At 36.1% G+C, this 24,051-nt stretch overlaps 1 protein-coding gene across 4 annotated transcripts in view; it reads left to right on the top strand.

Annotated features, from left to right (window-relative positions):
* TRIM37 (tripartite motif containing 37) overlaps window positions 1–24,051 on the top strand; it is a 114,374-nt gene that overhangs the window by 67,861 nt on the left and 22,462 nt on the right. For all 4 annotated transcript variants that reach the window (XM_020991856.2, XM_020991858.2, XM_020991854.2 and 1 more), the window contains 5 exons: window positions 1,372–1,551; window positions 4,696–4,810; window positions 5,610–5,828; window positions 9,843–9,979; window positions 19,389–19,477. In XM_020991856.2, coding sequence (XP_020847515.1) covers window positions 1,372–1,551; window positions 4,696–4,810; window positions 5,610–5,828; window positions 9,843–9,979; window positions 19,389–19,477 — 740 coding nt within the window. The remainder of the gene's footprint in view (window positions 1–1,371; window positions 1,552–4,695; window positions 4,811–5,609; window positions 5,829–9,842; window positions 9,980–19,388; window positions 19,478–24,051) is intronic.

Below are 24,051 nucleotides of genomic sequence, written 5' to 3'. Positions count from 1 at the left end.
CTTCCTTCATAGGTCCTTCGTAGTTGATGTGAATATTTATAATATTCAGAATATCTTGGTCATTCACAGTTAATAAAAAGGTAATATGTCAGAAGCCTGGGCTTCTCTAGTCACTCTGCAGTATCACATGCTCAGAGTTGGATGGGGCCCCCAAATTCCATCTAGTTTAAATTTGAACATGTCTGAAATTCTTATAATATCACTAACAGGTGGTTGTCTAACCTTCATTTGAAGACTTACTTAAACGCGATCTGCTATTGACAAAAGCCCGCTTCACATTTTTTGTGAATGTCATTTTTTTTTTTTGGTAAAATATACTGATGTGTAGCCTTCTGTAATTTAAGTAATGCTGACTGCCAAGTGATATTCTTTACCTTTTTAAAAAGGAGGATTTCTTGCAGCTTTAAGTGTTGAGTGAAATTTTCTTAAAGGGCCATGTTAATAAGAGTGATGGCACATTTCTAGTTGATAACTGAATAGGGTATGTTTTTATGTCACCTTTATTTTTTAATATATTCTCGACCTCCAGCCTCCCCTTCTCCTTTTACCCAGTGTACCATTTGAATAAAAAAAATTAAGAAAGGGGAGGAAAGTTGTGCAGCGATTCTAACCATCAGTCTTGTCTGACAGTATATGCAGTAGTCCACATGTATAATCCTCCATTTCTACAAAGAAGGGAAGAAATTGTTTTTTCATCTCATCTCTGTGGCCAAAGTTAGTCATTATAATGTTCAGTTTCATATTTATGTTCTTTCCATTTACATTGTGGTCAGTGTTAATGTGTTTTTCTTGGTTCTACTTAGCTTGTCCTCATTGTGCATCATCAGTTCATGTCTTCTCATGCTTCTATTTTATTGCATTCACATGCCACAATTTTTTTTTAGCTATTCTCTAGTCAGCAGACATGTATTTTGTTTTCATTTCTTTGCTATAACATAAAATTGCTGCTATGACTATCTTGGTATATATAGGACCATTTTCCATTTTTTACCTACTTTGAGTATGTGTTTAGCAGTGTGAATCTCTGGTTCAAAGGGTATGAATCATTTAGTTGAATTCCAAATTGCCTTCCAGAATGGTTATTTTTTATAAAAATAAAATTGCTAAAGCCAATTCACAGTTCCACCAATAGTGTGTAGTGTGTATTTCTTTTCTCTGTTCTGTCAACGTTGTCTTTTCTGTCTCTTGTGTTGCACATTTTTTTGAGAATAAAGTGAAACCTCAGAGTTGCTTTTTGACTTGCACATCTGACTTTTACTTTGCTTATTATTGATGAATTGGAGGAATCCTTCCCCTAGTTGTTAACAGTTCTTTTGAGAGAACTGTTAATATCCTTTAACTATTTCTTAATGGATTTTTTTCCAATGTTAGATATGAGTACCGTGTTGAGATGGTTCATCAGTCCTCCAATGATCCTGCCAAGAATATCATTCGAGAATTTGCATCTGATTTTGAAGTTGGAGAATGCTGGGGTTATAATAGATTTTTTCGTTTGGATTTACTTGCAAATGAAGGCTATTTGAACCGGCAAAATGATACAGTGGTTTTAAGGTAATGGGAAATTTCATATTGTGACTTTTATCCTTTATTTTAAAGTAAAATTCTGAGAACACTGTTCTGTGAAAAATAAATACTAGTGCTGAACATTTACATTAAAAGTAATTTTCATAATGAAATTAATAAAATAGTTGACTGTTGTAGTAAACCTGTGATCTCATCCATATGAGTCCTCTATCTAATAATACAGCCAGCCAATCTGTTTTCCTATTCTATTTCCATCAGTGAAAATGGAGGAATGAAGAAGCAGTTACTAAACAAAGAACTGCTAAGTTATTTCTATGAGCAAAGAACTGCTAAGTTCCAGGTATATAAACAGAAAAGCAATACAGTCCTTGCTCTCAAGGTACTCGCATACTAATTAAGGAGATAACACATATTGGAGGTTCTTGTTGCAAGTCAGATGGAGAGGCCCCATGGTCATTACAGTGTAGCCACAAAGCAGATAGTTAACATATATAATGTCATTTCTGTTGATAAAAACACTATTTCTGATGTTGAGCCATTTTATAGTGTCAGTTATTTTGATGATGAGAACTTTCTTTTCCAGGTATTTAATACCTCTGTCTGCTGAGGAAGCTCGGGCTTCAGTACCCGCACAAATAGTTGCTAGGTCACATCTTCACAAGAGTTGATTTATTTAAAGGCTAGGTTGGAACTAGGACCTACAGTTTTGTGGGCTTTGCTATTATAAGGGCTCTTATGCTCAGTGTTCTGGGCTGTTTCCATCAGGGTCTGAAGGGAGGTAGTGGTCATGGTCATTTGACTTTCCTGGCATATAGCACCTTCTGGCTTCCCACCCTGTTCATGGCAGTTGAGCTGTAGTTGGTGGGGATGTCTGACTCATTTTAGACAAGGGTTGCTCCCCTGGAAACAGGACCAGTGTTCTGGGAGGCAGGAACTAATATTCCCAAGACTCTTGGGCTCAGGTCCATGGTTTAAGAACATAAGTGCTGGGGAGTTGCTTGAGTCATTTAGAGGTACAGTGTCTAATACGTTTGTTAGAGGTGGGATTTGAACCCAGGTCTTTTTGATTCCCCAGTCTACCACCCTTATCTGTTATGCCATGTTACCTTTGTAATAATAATATATAGTAGTTCACATTTTTGTAGTGCTTTAAGATTGTGGGTCAGCTGACCTGGTAAGGTAGGCAATACAAATTTTAACTACTTTTAAATATGGAGAAAGAGCCTCAGAATTAAGTCAGTAAACATTTATGGAACACATACTATGAGTCAGGCAGTGTGCTAAGCACTGTGGATACAAAAAGAGCCCTTTAGGAGTTTACAGTCTAATGGATGTGATCACACAGGTCATTAGTGTCAAGAACCAGGATGTGACTAGTACTTTTGCCACTCTGCAGTGCCAACTCTATTATTAGTATCAATATTAAATATTGTGATTTATATTTACTAGTATTTAATAAATAGTATTTGATCACCATGCACCTAGTAAATTCGGTAATCATTTGACTATAAATCACTTTAAGGTGATGTGGTATAGAGGAAAAAGCTCTGGAATTAGGTTTAGAAGACCTGAATAGAAGTCCTGGCCCTGTTACTTATACTACCTCAGTGACTTTGTTGAGCAAGTCACCTTCCCTCTTCTAACTTCATTTGAAAATAGCTGTCTCCTTTCTGCCATGCATGTCCCTAGGTCAGAAGAAGTAGCTAGCTTGTTGTGGTAGAGCATTGAACTAAACTAGGTTCCAATCTTTTTTCACATGTTAGTTTTGTGAGAGGTTAGCAAATCACTTCATTTTTATTCTGTAAAATGAGGGTGATTGGACTATGCTATCTTGAAAGTTCCTTCTGGCTTTAATAAATGGGAGTTGTAGGAAAAATTCAGAATTTTTAGCAAATCTTTGGCTTTAGAACTAGAGAAATACCTTAAGGGAGCTAACCTTGGAGGCAGACTCTCAGACTGGCCTGGCCTAGCTATCTGGCTTTCTCTTCCAAAACGTATCTCTAGCCTTGCTTCCTGAAATGTTCCTAGCTTACTTTATTATACTGCTTGAAGTTTAACCAGTTAGACATTTGTTTGAGTTGACTAGAAGTCTCTGCTATTTTGTGTGATTCATAGAGTCATTTTGAAATAGTTCACATGGTTTTTCCTTCTAACTCCTACCTGAGAATAGGTGGTTTGGAAATTTTTATTTCAGCTGAAGAAGGGTGATAAAGCTTTAATTTTGGATACTGGAGCACTCTATGGTATGGTGTGGGCCCCACATTGAATTAGAGCAGTTTACTTGAGGACTTTGGAAGTGGGACATAAGAAAGGGAGATGGAGAGAAAATTGCTAAAGCCAATGTGTACATTTTGCAGAGGTGTAGCCTTGCACCTGGGAAAGGGGAAGGAAATATTTCCCCCCCTTTGTTTCTTCAGTACCACATGGTTTGCTACATTCCTGGAAGTGCCTTATAGTTCAGCCACACTATAGGTTAAATAGGCTTTTATGGGCTAATATTGCCTTTCTAGGTAACTCCAGGATAGAGCATTCCATCTACTGCTTCCCTCTTCCATTTTTTTGGATACAAGCAGCTAACTCCAATGACTGGAATGTATTCTTTCCACACCGCTGCCTAATAGAATCCTAACTTTTTTTCCAAGCAAAACTTAAATACTACCTCTGTAGGATGCCATATTAACATTCTCTCTCACTTGAAATTACTTTATATATTCTTTATATTCATGTATTTCTATATATATACACGTACTGCTGTTACACCCTTCCCTCCCCCCTCGCCTTAAACTTCTTGAAGCCAAAGACAGTTTCATTTTATCTTTATATTCCTGAGATCTAGGATGTTGCTTTGTATACTGGAGGCACTTAATAAATGTTTATTGCAATTAGTTGTCATTTGTTTCTGTGGGGGAAAATGCCTCCTGGGTTTCAAATAGCTAACTTAAAAACTGAATTTAGAGAAAATGATCCATTAGTCAATGCAAGATTTCAGGTGGTTTATACTGGAAATTTAGACTGATCAAATGACCTAGAAACTTAGAATTTAAATGTAAATTTAAGGCCTTGTTTTTAGTAATAAAATTTTATTCTTTGAATTAGTTTTTAATTTAGCTGTTATTTCTGTGTATATGTGCATGTATTTATAGGTCTTTTTGTTTGTGTACATTTCTTAAGATTTCAAGTGCGTTCACCAACTTTCTTCCAAAAATGCCGGGACCAACATTGGTATATTACTCAGTTGGAAACTGCCCAAACTAGCTATATCCAACAAATTAATAATCTTAAAGAGGTAAGCAGGTAACATCTGTCTCTAGATCTATGCTTTAAATGGACTTTTTGGTTACTAAATTAGCTAGTAGATGATAGAATTACTATTTGCTATTGATAATTGAGGCAGACTTGAACATTCTTTTCCCATTTTGTAATTCTTGGAGTCTGCAACTCTGTTCAGATTCTTCCATTTCTTGGAGACTTATTTGGTTTCTCTGATTTCTCTTCCAAAGACTGAGATTTTTAGCCATTTTTAAAAGGATATTTTTTTCCTGAGCATGAAGAGACAGAGAAGACAGCATTATTACCCATAAAGAAAGCCCTTGCAAGATGAGGATTTTTTGTGAATTAGTAGTAACATTGTGTTGCCAAAATATAATTTTTTTTGAAAAGCAGAGAAGAAATTTTAGGGAAATATTTTTCTTTTTCTTTGCAAGAATATGGGAGAGAGAATTCATGAGAGGGAAATGTATGTGATGAAATGCTGTCAAAATTTTCCATTCTGATTTGTTATTTTATTGCGTGTCAAGACTATCAGTTAAACAAATTTAACTAATATATTGAACATTATAATATTTACTGCTCTTACTACCTATAGGATTGAATATGAGGGAAGTAGAATAGTTTATTCAGTCACAGGAAATGGAAGAATGGAAGAGATTTTGACTAGGGTTGGAGTAGATGTAATGAAATTATTTTAGGGTTTCCTAAAAAGAAGTAGAATGTATTGAGGTAAGTAGAAATACCTACCTCATTTAGCATGTGATTAAGCATTGCCTATGTTTAATGTTTTGTATGTATTGATTTGTTTTTTAAAGAGACTTACCATTGAACTTTCCCGATCCCAAAAATCAAGAGGCATGTCACCACCAGACACTCACCTTAGCCCTCAAAATGGTGATGGTCTTGAGGTGAGAGCTAAGAAAGCAGGATCAAGTTGTGAATTGCTTCTTGAGGGTATGCCTGCTACAGCTTCAGTAAGAGAGGCCAAAGAGGATGAAGAGGATGAAGAAAAGATCCAACACGAAGATTATAATGTAGGAAAATATTCTCGTTTCAGTGTTGGTTTTGATATGAGTGTCGTGATATTTTTCTGTCATTCAACAGTCAGTAAGTCAGTGAACATTTATTAAATGCCTACTGTGGAGGTCATTAGGTAGCACAATAGATAGAGCACTGGGCCCTAGAGTTAAGAAGACTCGAGTTCAAATCCATCTTCAGACAATTACTAGCGTATAAACCTGGACAAGTCACTTAACCTGTCTCTGGTTGCTTCAGTTTTTCTCATCTGTAAAATGGAGATAATAATAGCACTTTCCTAACAAAAGTGCTGTGAGGATCAAATTAGATAATATTTGTAAAGATAGTAGGGGTTTAATAAATACTTCCTTCTTTCCTTCCTATTGTGTGCCAGTCATAGTGCTAAACACTGGAGATACAAAGAAAGGCAAAGACAATCCCAATCCTGCTCTTACTCTAATAGGAAAGACAGCAAGCAGATAACTATATATGAACAAAATATATAAGGATAAATTGGAAAAAATTAACAGAGGGATGGCACTAGAATTAAGGGAGATTGTAAAAGGCTTCTTATAAAAGGTGGATTTGATCTGAGACTTGAAGGAAGCCAGAGAGGAACAAGACAGAATTGCATAAAATCTTGCCTTTTTGTATATTATGTCTCCATAAAACTCATTTATAAGATCTCCATTTTGTAAAGCAGAAGCTGAGTCACAGTACCCCAGGCACTTTGGAGTTAAATATGTGGTAGCAGTCTAGAACAACTGTATTCAGTAGTAAGGTAGTTTTAGAAATAGACCTAGTAAATTTTAGATTACTGTGTGCCATAATACTCAGAAACTGACATTTATCAGACGCTAGTAAAATCCCCTTCTGAAGTCCTATGAAGCTTCATCGTGGGTAAATACAGGTAACCTTGTGGGGTTTTAAAAAAAAGAATTATTCCCGCATGTTAGCCTTTCTTTTTCCCATTTTGTTGAATATGAACTAAAGGCTAAGGGAGCAAAATACCCCCAAGTTGGGCTGCATTTCTTGGTTTTGCTAGGGAATCTAATATAATTTCAGCAGCTAAATTGACATGTAGTTTCCTTAGTAGCTTTTTTTTCTTCATAACAGTGGTAATGCGCTTCCTTAGCATAGGAAGATTAAGATGCAAATAGTGATGTAAATTCTTGCTGTATTTTTAAAAATCACATGGCTGTTCAAATATTTTAATCTGTATGATAAGCAAGGATATCTGTAAATTCATCTCCTTTTTTAACTTGCAGAACTAAGGCACTGACTGAATGTGTAAATATATTTCACTAAAGATGTGATTATTAAGTTTTGCCATAATTTTAAGTTTGTAGCTGTGTGTCATTTAAAGATATTTTAAGTGTAATTTACATTCATACTGCCTGTAATATTGCTTTTTAAAGTTTGTATACATCAGATGTATATTTTTGTTTTAGCGTAAGCTACTGTCTAATTTTTCTTAGCATTTTGTCCATATTATAGACTTTTTGGGAAGGAATGGAATCAACTTCTCAAAAGTTATGAATAAGTACATTTTTACATTTAAAAATAAAAACAAATTATCGATTGCAGAAAGGTAGTGTTTAGAAATTTGGGTTCAGACAAGAAGACCTGTGTTTAAGTCTTGCTTCTCCCATGTTCTGGCTCTGTGACTGTGGTCGAGTCATGTAACCAACTGTTCCATGCTATAGGCCGTTTTCTAAGATTTTAAATTGCAGAGCACATCCTATTCTGAATTGGTGGAAGGGCTTTACTCATTTGGGAGTTCCTTCTCCTGAGGAAACCCCATGTTTGTTTTTATATCACCTTCATTTCAAATGCATCTTTCCACTACTAGAGCCATTTCTTGTAATGAAGAATGAAGAAGCAAGAGAAAAGAAAAATCAGTCCATTAATACATCATCTGAATCTGACAGTATGTGCAGCAATACGTACCTATTGTTTCCCAACTCTGCAAAGGAGGAAGTTTCATTTTTTCATCTCTTTTTGTCAAACCAAGCTTAGTCCTTCCAGTTACCCAGCTTTATTTAATTTTATTCTGTTTCTCACCCATTTACATTGTTATAATCATTGTGTATATTGTTTTCTTGATTCTGCCTACTTCATTTTACTGTTCTTACTTACTTCAGCATTTCTCAAGAGAATTAGCAGAGCATCACCATAAAGGCAACAAAAACGATCAACATAAGATAAAATTAAAGTGTTAAAAATTTTTTTGCCTACCAACTGGTTTGGAAGTATTTTTGATTTATTGAGGTTGAAAATTATGTTCTTTCATAAAAGCCTACTTAGCATACTTCTGCTTCATTGTGGTATTGAGTTGATCCTAGGAGTACCAATGGAGCATAAGTTCTCATTGGTCCTAGTAAGCTGAAAATACCTAAAGTTTGGCCCGGCAAAGGACTGTGTTTGTTGTGTTGTACATGCAACTGATTTAAAATGAAAAGGCCAATTACCACTGAAGTTAGAAAGGCTAGCCATCAGTTGATAATTATTTTGGCCAAAGTAATACATTGTTACTTAGTAGGGGTTCTTAACCAAGGGTCCATGAACTTGTTTTTTCAATACCTTGATAACTTTATTTCAATATAATTAGTTTCCTTTATGATCCCATGAATTTGATTTTATGCATTTAAAAACATGAAAATAATCTTCTACATGGCTTTTTAAAGACTCTCATAACTTGACGATTCCTTATGTTTCTAGTGTTCTTGCACTTTATTCTCAGTGTACTGTTCAATCCAATAACACTGGCCTCCCTGCTGTTCCTTTCACAAGACACTTCATCTCATAACTCTCAGTGCATTTTTGCTGGCTGTCCCCCATGCCTGGAATACTCTTCCTTCTCACCTTCGTTTCTTGACTTCCCTGGCTTCCTCCATGTCTCAGCTAAAATCTCATCTTTTACAGGAAGCTTTCCTCTTCTTCCTAAATACTAGTTTCTTCTCTCTGAGATTACTCACAACTGTGTGTGTTTCTTGTTTGAATGTTAATTTAATGTTGTTTGAATGTTGATTCTCCCATTAGAATGTGTTAGTTCACCGAGAGCAAGGACTATTTTTTGCCTTTCTTTCCCCAAAGCTTAGCTCAGTATCTGGCACATAAAAAGCTTCACTTTATATATAACTTCCCGTGCTTCTCCAAATTCTTTATTTTTTATTTTATGGTAATATTTCCATTACAGTTATGTACTAGTTTGTTTAGCCATTCCCTAGTCAATATGACTCTTTGTTTTTAAAGGCTGTCCTAGCTGAACTTGGGCCCTGGAATAAAAAGCTGGAAAATCTTCAGGAACAGGCCCAATGGTAGTATATATGTTGGATATGTGAAGAGTAGGGTAGCTAAATTTGAAAAGTTTGGCCACAAGATAATGCTGGTTTCAGTAACTCTTAATGATAATTCTTCTAAATTGCAGAGAGGCTGCCTTCTTCTTTGGTGAAGAGAGCACCCATACCAGAGGAAACTGTAGAACCTTGATGTAGTTTTGGAGAACTGATAAAATCACATATTTATTGAGTACCTGACATGTAGACAGTCCTTTGTAAGGTACTGTGGGGGAGACAATGAAGGATGAGATGTGGTCTCTGCTCTTCAGTCTAGTTGAGATAAAACATAAACATGTGAAAAGATAAACCATAGGATCACAGCTTTAGGGATCAAAATCCAACCCCTCTCATTTTCCAGAGGAGGAAACTGAGGTGTTTTGACCTCACCTTCATTGCTCTGTCCATTATACCACACACCTCATATAACAAAATATTTAATACTATAAACCCATAATAAAAATGTCACAAGGCAGTACATGATTGAATTACCAAATGTTATAGGTGATAATTGTTATCAAAGTTCAGAAGAAGGTGAAATCACTTCATAACTATGGATACCTGCATATTAGTATTGTTCCTGGAAGATTTTGCATTAAATAGAAGTCTTAAGTTTCTAAGTTTGTATGAGTATTTGTGTGTATATCTATGTTTGTGTGTATCTTATCCATTTTTTCCCCTTTGCTTTGATAGCATGAGCTTTCAGATGGAGACCTGGATATAGATCTTGTTGGAGAAGATGAAGTAAACCATTTAGATGGTAGCAGTTCTTCTGCCAGTTCAACAGCAACTAGTAATACTGAGGAAAATGATATTGATGAAGAAACTATGTGAGTATCTTATACTTTTTTATTTTTAAATTTTTAATATTCATTTTTCTATTTTGAGCTCCAAATTCTCTACTTTCTCTGTCCCTCTCACATCTCTTGAAATGCCAAGCAATATGGTACCCACTATAAATGTGAGGTCACACTGAATTTAAATAGAGCTGAACTAGTCAATATGCCCTTGACTGGAACAAATTGCATCTGAAAGAAGAGTCATTTTAGCTAACTAGAAGTGACAGGTTTAGTATTTCAAGTTTAGAATTGAAATAGGTATTGTAAAAGTATGTATTACCTAACTATTAATTATTTCCACAAAAACATGGCATAAGGGAAAGCAATGTTATAGGAGTGTAGCTAGGTCTTTAGGAATGATATTTATACACACACACACTAAGCAATAAGACATTGGGGAATTTAATGCTACTATTTTTAATCATTATTGACCATCCAGTTTTTGTCTTGGGCTGAAGAGTAGGGTTTATGATGTTTTGGTGGGGTTTTGTTAGCATATACTAGTGATATTATTGTTAAATGACAGTGGTTAGATTAGCATTATATGGGATATATAATATGTGTAAATGCAGTACCTCTTAGGACATTCTGTTTAAAGGAATTGTGGTATTTCTGAGTTAATGAGGACCTCAGAGGTCATTCAGACTAACCTATTGAATTCTGTACATCCTTATCAAATAGTCATTTTGTCTTTGCTTGGTAACTTTCTGAGATGAGGAACTCAGTCCAATCTACTTTTGAATAGCTCTTGTTAGGAAGTTTTACTGTTAAGCCAGTATACTTTTCTAAAACTTTCATCCTTCGGACCTATTTATTCCCTAGTGATACCTGAACAAAGATCAAGTTGAAAAAGTTAAAGCCACTTGTATATGACATCCATTCATATAATTGACTATAGCAATACTTAGCACACTCTCTCCCTTCTGTCATCCATTGTGTTCTTGCCTTTTCTCCCCATTTCTACTTTCATTAGACTGTAAGCTCTTTGAGAGTAGACCTAATGCTGTCTCTGTCTTTGTGTCACGCAGCACAACACCTTGATAATCTTGGGTGCTCAATAAATATTTGCAGAATTAAGTTAATTTTACTGATAAAGAAGTCTCCTGTCACTCTAATGTTTTGCCTCTCTTTGTGTCATTTTCCTTCCTCAGAATCTTTCAGCAGCATCATCATCACATTCTCTTCTCTTCCTTTTTGATGACAGAGTTAAGAGTTATTTGTTCTCTTTCATGGAGCTAATCTCTACTTGAATCCATAGTCCTATGCTCCTCTTTGTCCTTCAGAATCTTACTTCACTTATTATCCTGTCTCTTACATCTTTATCCTCCTCACTGATTCTCTCTCATTAGCCTACAAAATGTTCTCAAGGCCTGCACTCGAAAAAGCTTTCTCTTGGCCGTTAGATAATAGGAGTATAAAACTAGAATTTGAAGTTTGAACAGTCTAACCTACTAATTTTACAGATGAGAAAATTGAGGCCCAGAAAGTTTAGGTGTGCTGCCCAACATCACATAGCAGCAAAGCCTAGAATTCAAATCCTGATTCTTTTTCTTTCTATCCTATCTTCTAAATTTTTACGAGTGAATTTTGAATATTGAATTAAATCTACCTACTGTTCCATCTTTTTTCTTCCCTTTGATTATAACACTTCGGAAAAAAAGTAGTCTATGGCTGATGCCTCTACCTCCTCACCATCTATTTTCTTCTATTCCTTGCAATCTGACTTCTCCCCTCACCAGATACAGCTCTTGCAAAGGTTACCCATGACTAATTGTCAAATCCAGTGACCTTTTTTCAGTTTTCATCTTTCTGTAGCATTTGATTACAAGAACTTTTGCCTGCTGTCTTATAGTGGACACTTTTTTTTTCTTTCCCTTTAGAAACACTCCCATTTCCTTGGCTTTCCTAGATCTCTTCTGTTTCTCTTTTGTTCTCACTGTTCTTTGTCTCTTTTTCTGTCTCTATCCTCTCTTCTTTACTCTTACTCATTCCTAAGACCACATCTATGAAGATGCCTCTCGTGTCTGTATCTTTAGTCATAACCTCTCTTCTGAGCTCTAAACCTGCATGTCAAACTGGCTTTAGAACATCTTTTTTTGTAGGTCCTGCCAGGACTTCTCATTCAGTGTGTTCAAAATCAACCTAATTACCTTCCTCCCCAAGTACCATTTACATAGTCTCTTATTTTTAAAATATTGGTGTTATTTTTTTTATTCTATCTTTTGCCTCACTTTTCATACCAAATTACTTAAGTCTTAATTGTATGTCTGTGGAGCCTCTTGCAGCTGCACCTTTCTGTCTGTTGTTACTGTTATGCTCTTTAATGCAGGCCTTCGTTACTACCTGCTTTTACTACTGAAATAGCCTTTCTGACAGGTTGTCTTTTTGTTTTTTACCTCTCAAGTACACTTATAATATATTATATCTCTGTCATCTCTCACTACTAGAGCGTAAATAAATGAGGGCAGGGATCATATGATGTTCAGTAAACAGGTGATTAATAAATGCTCATTAAATTGAATTGAGTGTCAGTTTACATTTTAGTCAACCACACTTGTAAAAATGGATTGAAAGGTGCAGATTCATTACCTCCTGGAAAGATTTAATTAGAAAGTGAAAGTCTAGCTTACCACCTCAATGGTTTTCTTTCCCTTCAGAAAATCACCTCTTTTCCTATTTTTTTTAAAAATTTATTGAGCTGCTTTTCTTTGTAAGTCATTGTGCTAGGTTGTTTCTTGATATGTGAACATTATCTGTGATTTCTGCGTCACATATGATACACCTAGTAACCAGACGCACTTTTTTTTTTTGCATTTGGAGTTAAGTGACTTGCCCAGGGTCACACAGCTAGTAAGTGTCAAGTGTTTGGTCTGAGGCCACATTTGAACTCAGGTCCTCCTGACTTTAGGGCCAGTGGTCTATCCACTGCGCCACCTAGCTGCCCCAAGAGGCGCTTCTTGCACTCTCTTTTCAATGTTATTTAAACTAAGCTTATTTATATATTCACAAGTATTCTTTACCATTTAAAGAAGTCATAATTAGGCCTGTTTTGGGGAGGTCTTAATTTCTTTTTTTTTAATTAATTTATTAATTTTTGGTTTTCAACATTTACTTCCACAAGATTTTGAGTTCCAAATTTTCTCCCCATCTCTCCTCTCCCCCTACCCCAAGAAGGTATGCATTCTGAATACACCTTTCCCCAATCTGCCCTCCCTTCTGTCATAATCCTTTCCCCTTCTGTTTTCCTGTAGGGCAGGATAGATTTCTGTACCCCATTGCCTGTTTATCTTATTTCCAAGATTCATGTAAAAACAATTTTTAACATTTGTTTTTAAAACTTTGGGTTCTAAATTCTCTCCCTTCCTCCTTCCCACTCACCCTCATTGAGAAAGTAAGCAACTCGGTATAGGTCATACATGTGTAGTCATGTAAAACACTTCCATAAAAGTCATGTTGTGAAAAACTAACTATATTTCCCTTCATCCTATCCCACCACCTGTTTATTCTGTTCTCTTCTTTGACCCTGTCCCTCCTTAAATGTGTTTGCTTCTGATTACCCACTCCCCCATTCTGCCCTCTCTTCTGTCATCCCCCTTCTCTTATCCCCTTCCCCCCTATTTTCCTGTAGGGTAAGATAGATTTCCATACTCAGTTGAGTGTGTATGTTATTCTTGCATTAAGCCAAATCCAATGAGAGTAAGATTCACTCATTCCCTCTCACCTCCTCCTACTTAACCTCCACTGTAAAAGCTTTTTCTTGTCTGTTTTATGTGAGATAATTTACCCCATTCTACCCCTCCCTTTCTCTTTCTCCCAGTATAATCCTCTCTTACCCCATAATTTTATTTTTTAGATATCATCCCTTCATATTCAACTCACCCAGTTCCCTTTGTACATATATACATACACACATACACACACACACAAAACACACATATGTATAATGTAAAATTTTTCCTCCAACTCCCCTAATACTGAGAAAGGTCTCATAGTTACAAATATCATCTTTCCATGTAGGAATATAAACAGTTCAGCTTTTGTAAGTCTCTTATGATTTCTCTTTCCTGTTTACGTTTTCATGCTTCACTTGAGTCTTGTATTTGAAAGTCAAATTTTCTATTCAGCTCTGGTCTTTTCATCAAGAATGCTTGAAAGTCCTCTATTTCATTGGATGTTTATTTTTTCCCTTGAAGGATTATACTCAGTTTTGCCAAGTAGGTGATTTCTTGATTTTAATCCTAGCTCCTTTGACCTCCAGAATATCATATTCCAAGCCCTCTGATTCCTAAATGTAGAAACTGCTAAATCTTGTGTTATCCAGATTGTGTTTCCACAATACTTGAATTGATTCTTTCTGGCTGCTTGCAATAATTTTCTCCTTGAACTGAGAACTCTGGAATTTGGCTATAAATATTCCCAGGAGATTTCCTTTTGGGATCTCTTTTAGGAGGTGATTGGTAGATTCTTTCAATTTCTATTTTACCTTCTGGCTGTAGAATATCGGGGGAGTTTTCCTTGATAACTTCTTGAAAGATGATGTCTAGGTTTTTGATCATGGCTTTCTGGTAGTCCATTAATTTTTAAATTATCTCTCCTGGATCTATATTCCAGGTCAGTTGTTTTTCCAGTGAGATATTTCACTTTGTCTTCTGTTTTTTCATTCTTTTGATTTTGTTTTATAATTTCTTGATTTCTCATAGTCATTAGCTTCCATTTGCTCCATTCTAATTTTTAAAGAATTATTTTCTTCAGTGAGCTTTTGGACCTCCTTTTCCATTTGGCCAACTCTGCTTTTTAAGGCGTTCTTCTCCTCATTGGCTTTTTGGATGTCTTTTGCCATGTGGGTTAGTCTATTTTTTAAGGTGTTATTTTCTTCATTAATTTTTTAGGTCTCCTTTAGCAAGCTGTTGACTTGTTTTTCATGATTTTCTTGCATCACTCTCATTTCTCTTCCTAGTTTTTCCTCTACTTCTCTTACTTGCTTGCTTCTCAAACTCCTTTTTGAGCTCTTCCAAGGCCTGGGACTGATTCATATTTTTCTTGGAGGCTTTGGATGTCGGAGCTTTGACTTTGTTATCTTCTTCTCATTGTATGTTTTGATCTTCTTTGTCACCAAAGTAAGATTCTGTAGTCTGAATTTTTTGTACTGTTTGCTCATGTTCCCAGCTAATTGTTTGACTTTTTAACTCTTTGTTAAGGTAGGGCTCTGCTTCTAGTGTGGAGGGTGTACTGTCCCAAGCTTCAGGAGTTTGGTGCAGCTGTTTTCAGAGATACTTCTAGGCACCTGTAAATTTTCAGTTCTTCCAAGGTGGTATGATCAAAGGCGAGGTGTTTACTCCTTTCTTGGCCTGTGCTCTAGTCTGTGAGTGACTATAAGCACTCTTTTCTGTCTTTGAACTGTGAGGAGGATTCTCTCTGCACTGCCACCATAAGCTCCACCACACCCAACACTTCTCCTTGCCCCAGGACCACCACCCAGGACTGTGACCCAGATCCAGGCACAGGCAAAGCAAGGGAATCCCATCTCGGCACCAACAAAGAGATCCCTTCAATTCCCCTCTGATCAGCTGCTTGATCCCCCCACTGTCTGTGGGCCTAGAGCTCTGGAAGCAGCTGCTGCTGCTGCCACCATTTCAGGGCTGGGGCCAGGGCCAGACCAGGTTCCTCTCTCACCCAGGTCTGACAGACCTTTCCTATTGACCTTCTAAGTTGTCTTTGGTGTTTGTGGATTGAGAAGTCTGGAAACTGCCACAGCTGCTTGTGATTCAGTCCTCTGAGGCCTGCTCAAGGTTTGCTGAGGCATGGTCTTTGCTTGCATGGTTCATGTTGAACTGCACTCCTCTCCCAGCCTGTTCAACAGACCTTTCCCATCAACCATCTAGGTTGTCTTGGGCTGCAGGGCTACATATTTGTTTTGCTTTGTATTTTTGTGGGTTCTGCTGCTCTAGAATTTGTTTAGACTCGTTTTTTACAGATATTTGGAGGGGTTTGGGGGACAGCTCAAGCAAGTCTTTGCTTTTACTCCACTATCTTGGCTCCACTCCTGGGGAGGTCTTAATTTCAAAGCCTACAAATTTTCTGTCATCAAATCATGATGCTTCATCAACCCAAACCACAGTTCAATTCAGCAAAGCCTTAGCTTGGTTTTCTTCCACAGCATCTATTATATACAAAACATTATGCTAAGTTGCTCTCCTTAATGCTTGGTTTTGAACAGGATTCTAGGCATAAACAGTATTTAAAATTACACATATAATGTCATTATAAAATTGTAATTCTTGTATAATACCCAAATTATGGATCAACTCAAGGAATCTCACCTTCTGAAAAACATTCCAGTGTATAGGTTAATTCAGTAAATGTGGACAGACAGTAAGGATGATTGCTCCTTTCAGCTTCTATTGGATGAGGTTGTAGAAAAAGGATTGGGAGAAGAAAGAAGAAGGACTTGGCTAAATATGAAGGAAAAGGAAATTATGTAGGTGACTTGGAAGGTAGATTAATGAAATAGGTTATAGTTTGAATTGAGAGAGGAAAAGTATGTTGAAATATGGAGAAATTGAAAAATATTTGAAGAAGAATATCCAGGCCCATATATTGGTCTAAATTATGCTTCTGTGTTGAAAGAAAAGGAGGAACAAGAACAGTTATGAGAACGTGAAAGGGTTAAGAAGGATTAAACTATAGAATCTGAAAAGGAAAGGAAGCAAAAGTTGTTAGCAAGACTAGGCTGGGTAATTTTTTTTTAAAGGTAAGTACAACAATTAAGGGGATAAAGTAAATTGATAGAATGGTCAATTCAGTTGGGTCAGACAAGTGGATGAATCAGGTACATAAAGTTGAAGAGGAAGTAGGTGGGACTGTGTGTAATTGTTGAGATTAAGGAAAGGAAGTTAGAGTTGTCATCTTATTAAGGAGGTAATACTTGGCTCTAAAGGCTTTAACAGAGTGCTTATGGTTGAAGTTTACCTGTAATTATTAAAAAAAACAAACAAGGTGAAAATCCCAGCTGGTACATAGAACATGGAAAATCGTCTGGTGACTTGAATCTAGTAAACAATGTTTGTGTTTCTACCACAGCTGAGTAATTATCCATGTTCTGCGTATAGACTGATCTTTTTGGGGAGAAGGGAAAGGGACTTAAAGAATAACTCTTTAAAGAATGACTAAAAAGATTTTTTTTTGTTGTTTTTCTTTCTCTTTGGTGAGGCAGTCGGGGTTAATTGACTCGCTCAGGGTCACACAGCTAGTAAGTGTCAAGTGTCTGAGGCCGGATTTGATCTCAGGTCCTCCTGACTCCAAGGCGGGAGCTCTGTCTACTTAAAGATTGTTAGGAATAGCAAGCTGTTTCTGAAGGAAAAGTAAGTGTTCTGTGAGGAAAAAGAGATCTGAGGTGGAGGAATTATCCTTGTCAGGATGGTAGAGAGTGGAAGATTGAAATACAGAGGAGAAAGGAAAAGGAATAGTTTTAAAATTTGAGCTTCTGTCTGAAGAGGAAGGAACTAGATGCTTCGTGGAGGAAGAAGCTACTTGTCCTCCTAAGAATGATAGAGAGGAGGCACAGAAACTGAAAGGTGAGAGGTCATCCAGTAAGTTTCTGAGGAAGAAATGGGAAGTAGGAATTGGTGACTCTCTGAGGGATCAGGGATCCTGAAGAAGCCATTTGTTGAAGTGATTAGAGTAGAGAGGTCTTTTATCTTCCTAGGGCATAGATCTAAGACATAACAGAGACTGTCCCAAGATTTATCAACATGGGTGACAAATGCCCACTTCTGGGGATTACGATGGGTGCAGATGACACTACCAGAAGAAGCTAAAGTACCAGCAATCATGATGTCTTGGGCAAAGAGTTTGCAGAACCGTCTGGAGTGTGGATGGAGAACAGGGAGGCAGGGATAAAAAAAGCCTTGGTGTATGAGGAGAGTGATAGGAAGGAAGCCCTGGCTGACAAGGAGGTATATGAGAAGAGGGTTTAGAGTTCTAGATTACAGCTTAAAATTCAAGGATGAAGGCTTGCTTACTAGCTAGAGATGGGGAGTTACAGTTCACTAAGGATGTATTTAATTAATTAATAATTTAATCTTGCAAAACCTAATCAAAGGACAGAGCTTGAGAGAGGGATGATTTTTTTTTCCAATGACATGTAAAAACAATTTTTAACATTCATTTTAAAAAATTTTGAGTTCCAGATTCCCTCCACCCTCATTGAGAAGACAAGCAATTTGATATAGATTATACATGTGCAGCCATGCAAAATATATTTCCGTATTAGTCATGTTGTGAGAGAAAACAGACCAAAGGAACCCCCCCCAAAAAAAAACATTAAAAAAAACTATACTTTGATCTGCATTTAGACTTAATCATTTTTTTTCTGGAGGTGGATAGCATTTTTCATCATTGGTCCTTCAGAACTGTTTTGAATCATTGATTGTTGAAATTATTGGTTGCCGAGTCATTCACAGTTGATCATCAAACAATATGACTTTTATTGTATATACTGTTCTGGTTCTGATCACTTCACTTTGCGTTAGTTCATGTAAGTTTTTCCAAGTTTTTCTGAAAGCATCTTGTCATTTTTTATAGCACAATAATATTCCATTACCTTCATATATTTGTGTAGCTGTTCCCCAGTTGATGGGCATCCCCTCAATTCTTTACCACCACAGAAAGAGCTATTATAAATATTTTTGTACATATAGGTCTTTTTGCTTTTTAAAAATTTATTTCTTTGAAGTAATGACCTAGTTAATGGGATTGCTGAGTCAAAGGGTATGCTCGTTTTATAGCCCTTTGAGCATAGTTCTAAATTGCTCTCTAGAATAGTTGAATCAATTCACAACTATACCATCAATGCATTAGTGTCCCAGTTTTTCTACATACCTTCCAGCATTAGTCATTTTCCGTTTCCATTTTATTAGCTAATGTGATAGGTGAACGGTTGTACCTCAGAGTTGTTTTAATTTGCATTTCTTTAACCAGTGGTGATTTAGAGTATTTTTTCATATGGCTATAAATAGCTTTGATATTTTCATCTGAAAACTGCCTGTTCATAGCTGTTGATCATTTATCAGTTGGGGAATTCTTCTTGTAAATTTGACTGAGCACTCTTTATATTTGAGAAAAGAGGTAATTTAATGTACTATTCATAATATTCTCCTCCTAATTGTTTATGGCTGAGGACTCCATTAAAGAATTTTTAACATGTGGACCATCATTGTGAAACCCCCAAGAGACTCTCAGACCATTGAATGGGAACCATTGGACTAGGTGATCTCTAAGGTACCTTCCAGTTCTGACATTCTGTGATTCTAATTAAAGTTGTCAAATGGAGTATGCGTGTACAGTTTATTCTGGTGGTCTATTTATGATTACATAGTGATAATTAATCTTACTTTCTTAGGTCTGGGGAGAATGATGTGGAATATAGTAATAACATGGAATTAGAAGAGGGAGAACTCATGGAAGATACAACTGCTGCTGGAGCTTCAGGTACAGAAGTATCAAGCCAATTGAGCTATTTTAAAGTCTTAAACTTTGATATGACTTAATCTTGTTTTTATATTGGCACTGTCTTGTTTTATTTCTTTCATGATGTTTAGGTAACTAAAAAATTTTAGTATCAGGAGTCATGGATGATATATCTTATTTATACATTGTTTTGGAGAAAGAGAGTTGTGGCTAGAGTCTTTAAATTTGTAGAGAAGGAAACTGATGCCAGAGATGTTTGACTTGCCTTTTATCAGACTGACAGAACTGGGACCAGAACTCAGCTCTCTGATTCCTGGTTCATCATTCTCTTCTAACAGCACACTGGAAAGGATTATTGGCCCTTTTTAGTGGATGTCAATGTTTTTGTTGTTGAATCTACATGATTAGATTAGTAAAAGGTAATAAAGGTTCATTTCTTTGCTTTCCCTTTATTGATGTTGCCCCAGGCCTATGAACATATGTGTATTCTTCACATGTGCTTCCACAACTACTAAATAATAGCTTAAGTGAGGGAAGTAAAATCCATAAATTGTAGACCTGAATCAGAAATAGAACCTGAACTCCTCATAACAAACAATTATAGATGTTTAAGCTTTTGGCAGAAGTTACAATAATTCACAGTCTGTGTGCTTACAAATTTGCAAATGAGAAGTCTATTCATATAAACTCTTCAGTATGTTAGTCATTTTGTTGTCATACTTTATCATGTGTAAATATATTTCAAGAATCTTGTTTTTCTTTTGTTTGATTTATGGAATATTGATAATTTCTATACATGAAAATAAAGTCTATCTTGTTTTATAGCTGGATAAATTTCTACACCTTGCTTTCACCCTAATCTCTCAGAATAACTTGCCTCTTAGTTTACTAAGAAAATTGAGATCATTTATCAAAGGCTCCCTCTTTTTTTTCCTCTCACATTTCTTCGTCTTAAATCCCTTGACATCATCCCCTATTATATTTCCCTTTTCCCCCAGTCTTTGCTAATGAGGTGACTTCCTAACAAGGTCAGCCTCTCTACATATGCCTTTGAAATAGCAAAGCACCCTGAGAGAGAGATAGGGGGCAGTGAGGTGAGTCGAACCACTGCCCCTACTTCTACCACCTTTTTCCCCTGACTCTGATGTAGATATTCCAGGACTCAGAACCCAAGAGCTCTGGAAATAACAGTGTGTCCCAAACCATCTCTCTTCTATCTACTCACAGAACCACCAGTTTAGTTCAGGTCCTTATCACTTCTCAGCTAGGCTTTTGATTGACCTACTAATTAATTTCCATGCTTTTTCTGTTCTTGCTCTAATCCATCTTCCATACAGCTTTCAAGATGATTTTACTTAAGCATAGGAATGACTGTGTCAGTCCTCTACTCAGTAAACTCCAGTGGCTTTCTGTTGCTCTTAAGATAAAATTTCAGCTCTTTTTGGTTTTTAAAGATCATTAACAGCCTGGCTCCAACCTGTATTTCAGCCTCATTGTATATTACTCCTCTTTCCTCATGGTGTAGCCAACTGGCCTTTTCTTTGTTCTTTACAAATGAAACCATTGTTCTTATTTTGTCTCCTGTCTCCATGTCTGGAATTCACTCCCTCCTGACCTCTTCTTCTTAGGCACTTCTTTTTTTCTTTAAGAAACCCAAATAGCACCAGATAAAGGCCTGATTCCCGCAACACCCTTTTCCTCTAAGTATCATGCTAAATAAAATTACCCTTTGTTTATTTATTCTCTTTATCTTTATTCTATATGTACTTGCCCCTGTTTGAATAGTAACTTCTTTGAAAATAGATTCTTTCCTTCTTTGCTTTTATAATAACCCCTAGCATAAAGCTTAACACATAGTAGGCACTTTATAATTATAGCTTGTCGCTTGATTAGTGAGTAGAACTTTAAAAAAAAGGTAATTCTGAACTTCTTTCCAGTATCGGGCAAGTTATTTCTCTTAGTGTCTCTGTCCTAATAGCTCATATTTTACATGCATATTCTCATTTAAATGCATATTTTTCATTTGTATAATGGGAATAATAATTTTAATATATTTACCTGCATGGGTTATTTTGAGGAAAGTGCTCAAGAAACAATAAAGCAGTACCCAGTAATATGTAAAAAGTGAGATAGGCAGCATAGTTATAGTGAATAAAGAGCCAGATTTAGTGTCAAAAAGATCAGTGTTCATGTCTTGCATCTTACACAAACTAATGATGTGACCTTGGGTAAGGAACAGTCTCTTAAGTGGCCCAGGCATCTCTCTGAGATGAAGTCAAAATAAATCACCTCCATATATTAATGGAGGGAGTTTTCTCATCATACCAAGGAATTCCTATACCAATAAAAATCGTAAGTGTGGATTGTTATTATGCATACACACACATAATGGAAAATTCTCCTCTCCTTCCCTTTTTCTCCTACCCTTCAGTTTTATATGTTATGTACTTGACTATAGTCAGCACAGCTTATAGTAAGTGGCAGAATCAGTATTAGAACAGGTCTCCTTCCATGACACCATGTTGCTTGCATTCTTGTGTATGATGAATTTTTTATGTGGCATTTTGTCTTTATAAAGATAGTTGAGCACACTACATAACATGTAGTGAGTAAATATTAGTTCATAAATTTTAGTTGCATGCTTTATTAAAGAAAGGGGTACTTTTGAAAAAAATTTCAAGTGTCTCTGAGCCTCCTATATAAATTACTCATAAATATCTTCCTATGTGACATTCATTTGGGTCTGAGTCATAGGATAATTATTTTTTAATAATATTTTTCCCAGTTACATGTAAAAACAATTTTTAACATTTAAAAAAATTTGAGGCCCAAATTCTCTCTTCCCCTCCCTGAGACAGAAAACAATTTAATGTAGGTTGTGCATGTGTAATTATGCAAAACATTTCCGTATTAGTCATATTGTGAAAGAAAACAGACTCCTCCCCTCGCCAAAAAAAAACTACAAAAAAAAGCAAGAAATAGCATGCTTCAATCTGCATTCAGATTCCATCATTTCTTTCTTTGGAGGTGGATAGCATTTTTCATCATGAGTCCTTTGGAATTGTCTTGACTTATTGTATTGCTCAGAATAGTTAAGTCATTGACAGTTGATCATCATACAATATTGCTGTTTACTGTGTATAGCATTCTCCTGGTTAGCATAATTCTTTTAAAGCATGTTTTCCCTAAGCCCTCAACATGAAGATAAAAAATAAGGTTCATAGAATTAGTTGTGAGGAAGAAAAATCTTTTTTTTCTCTCCTTTTGCTAAGTGTTTTAGGAAACAGCTTAATTTTTTTAGAATAAAAGTGATATCAGATGATAGATCGTGACTATTTTTCTGGAAGAATATGTATAAAATATTCTAGAACTGACACATTACTAGCTGTGAAATTTGATCAAGTGTCTTAGGTAAGCCTCAGTTTCCTTATCAATGAAATTAAAATAATAGTTTCATTACCTAATTCACAGGCTTATGGTAAGGCTCAAATAGATAAGGTACAGAATGTGCTTTGTAATCATAAAACAGTGTACCAAATCTTAGACTTGGAAGAGACCTTGGAGATTATCTAGTAATTTTTAGGATGATCAAATAGACCCAGATAAATTGATTTATCTTGATCAAGGTCACAGTACTGGCAAGTGGGCAGATCTAGGATGATGATGATGATGATAATAATAATAACAATAGCAACAATAATAATATCACCTAACATATATTGTTTACTGTATGCTAGGCACTTGGCTAAACACTTTGCAATTATGATCTCATTTGATCCTCAAAATAATCCTGGGGGGTAGGTGCTATTATCATCTTCATTTACAGAAGAGAAAACTGAAACAGTGGTTTAGTGATTTGCCCAGAGTTACAGCTAGTCAGTGGTTACATTTGAACTCAGGTCTTCCTGACGCCAGGCCTGGCGCTCAATGCAGTGTACACCAACTAAATGCCCCAGGATTCATACCTATGTTTTCTGATTCCGGATCCATATCCTCTTATGCTACATCAAGCTGCCGTTCATGTGGCCTATAATTTAAGAGGTACCTCTTAAGACCTTTTCCCTTCCCTTATTACAAATAGCTCCTCTATCAGTCCGCCATCAGAGTATCTAACATTTTTGTCTTTGAAGGGCCCTTTTAAGATGCAAATGTTGTGTTAGTGTTTTCATTTTACACTGATCTGATGAATTTGAGAGCTCTAGTCTCCCAGAAATTGATAAAACTTACTGTAAGGAAGGATAAATTTTGATGGTATTAAGGGTGTGAAGATTTGAAGGGAATACAGTGGAATAACACTGGCCATTAGGGAGAGGATACATAGATAGTTTAAGTGAGGCTTGCCCTATAAATTTAGATTATAGCATTGTGTTTTATTTTTAAATACTTTCAGTGAGTAATGACATTTATTACCTTAATTTTATGTTGCCTTTGAGAGTGCAGACCAAATCCTCATAATACTTTTAAATTGGATGCAGAAAACATCATGACATTTTTCATGACCATATTTTGCACCTAACAGAGGTAGATGGCATCAGCTGGGGACCCTAGTAATGTGAGTTATACAAGTTGGTTCTGACCTTATGGTACTCTTCTTC

Source organism: Phascolarctos cinereus, unplaced genomic scaffold (assembly GCF_003287225.1).
Source record: "Phascolarctos cinereus isolate Bilbo 61053 unplaced genomic scaffold, phaCin_HiC Scaffold_5;HRSCAF=322, whole genome shotgun sequence".
NCBI classification, from domain to species: Eukaryota; Metazoa; Chordata; class Mammalia; order Diprotodontia; family Phascolarctidae; genus Phascolarctos; species Phascolarctos cinereus.
Note: the sequence above shows the minus strand (reverse complement) of the source record. Positions and strands in the feature narration are given on the sequence as shown.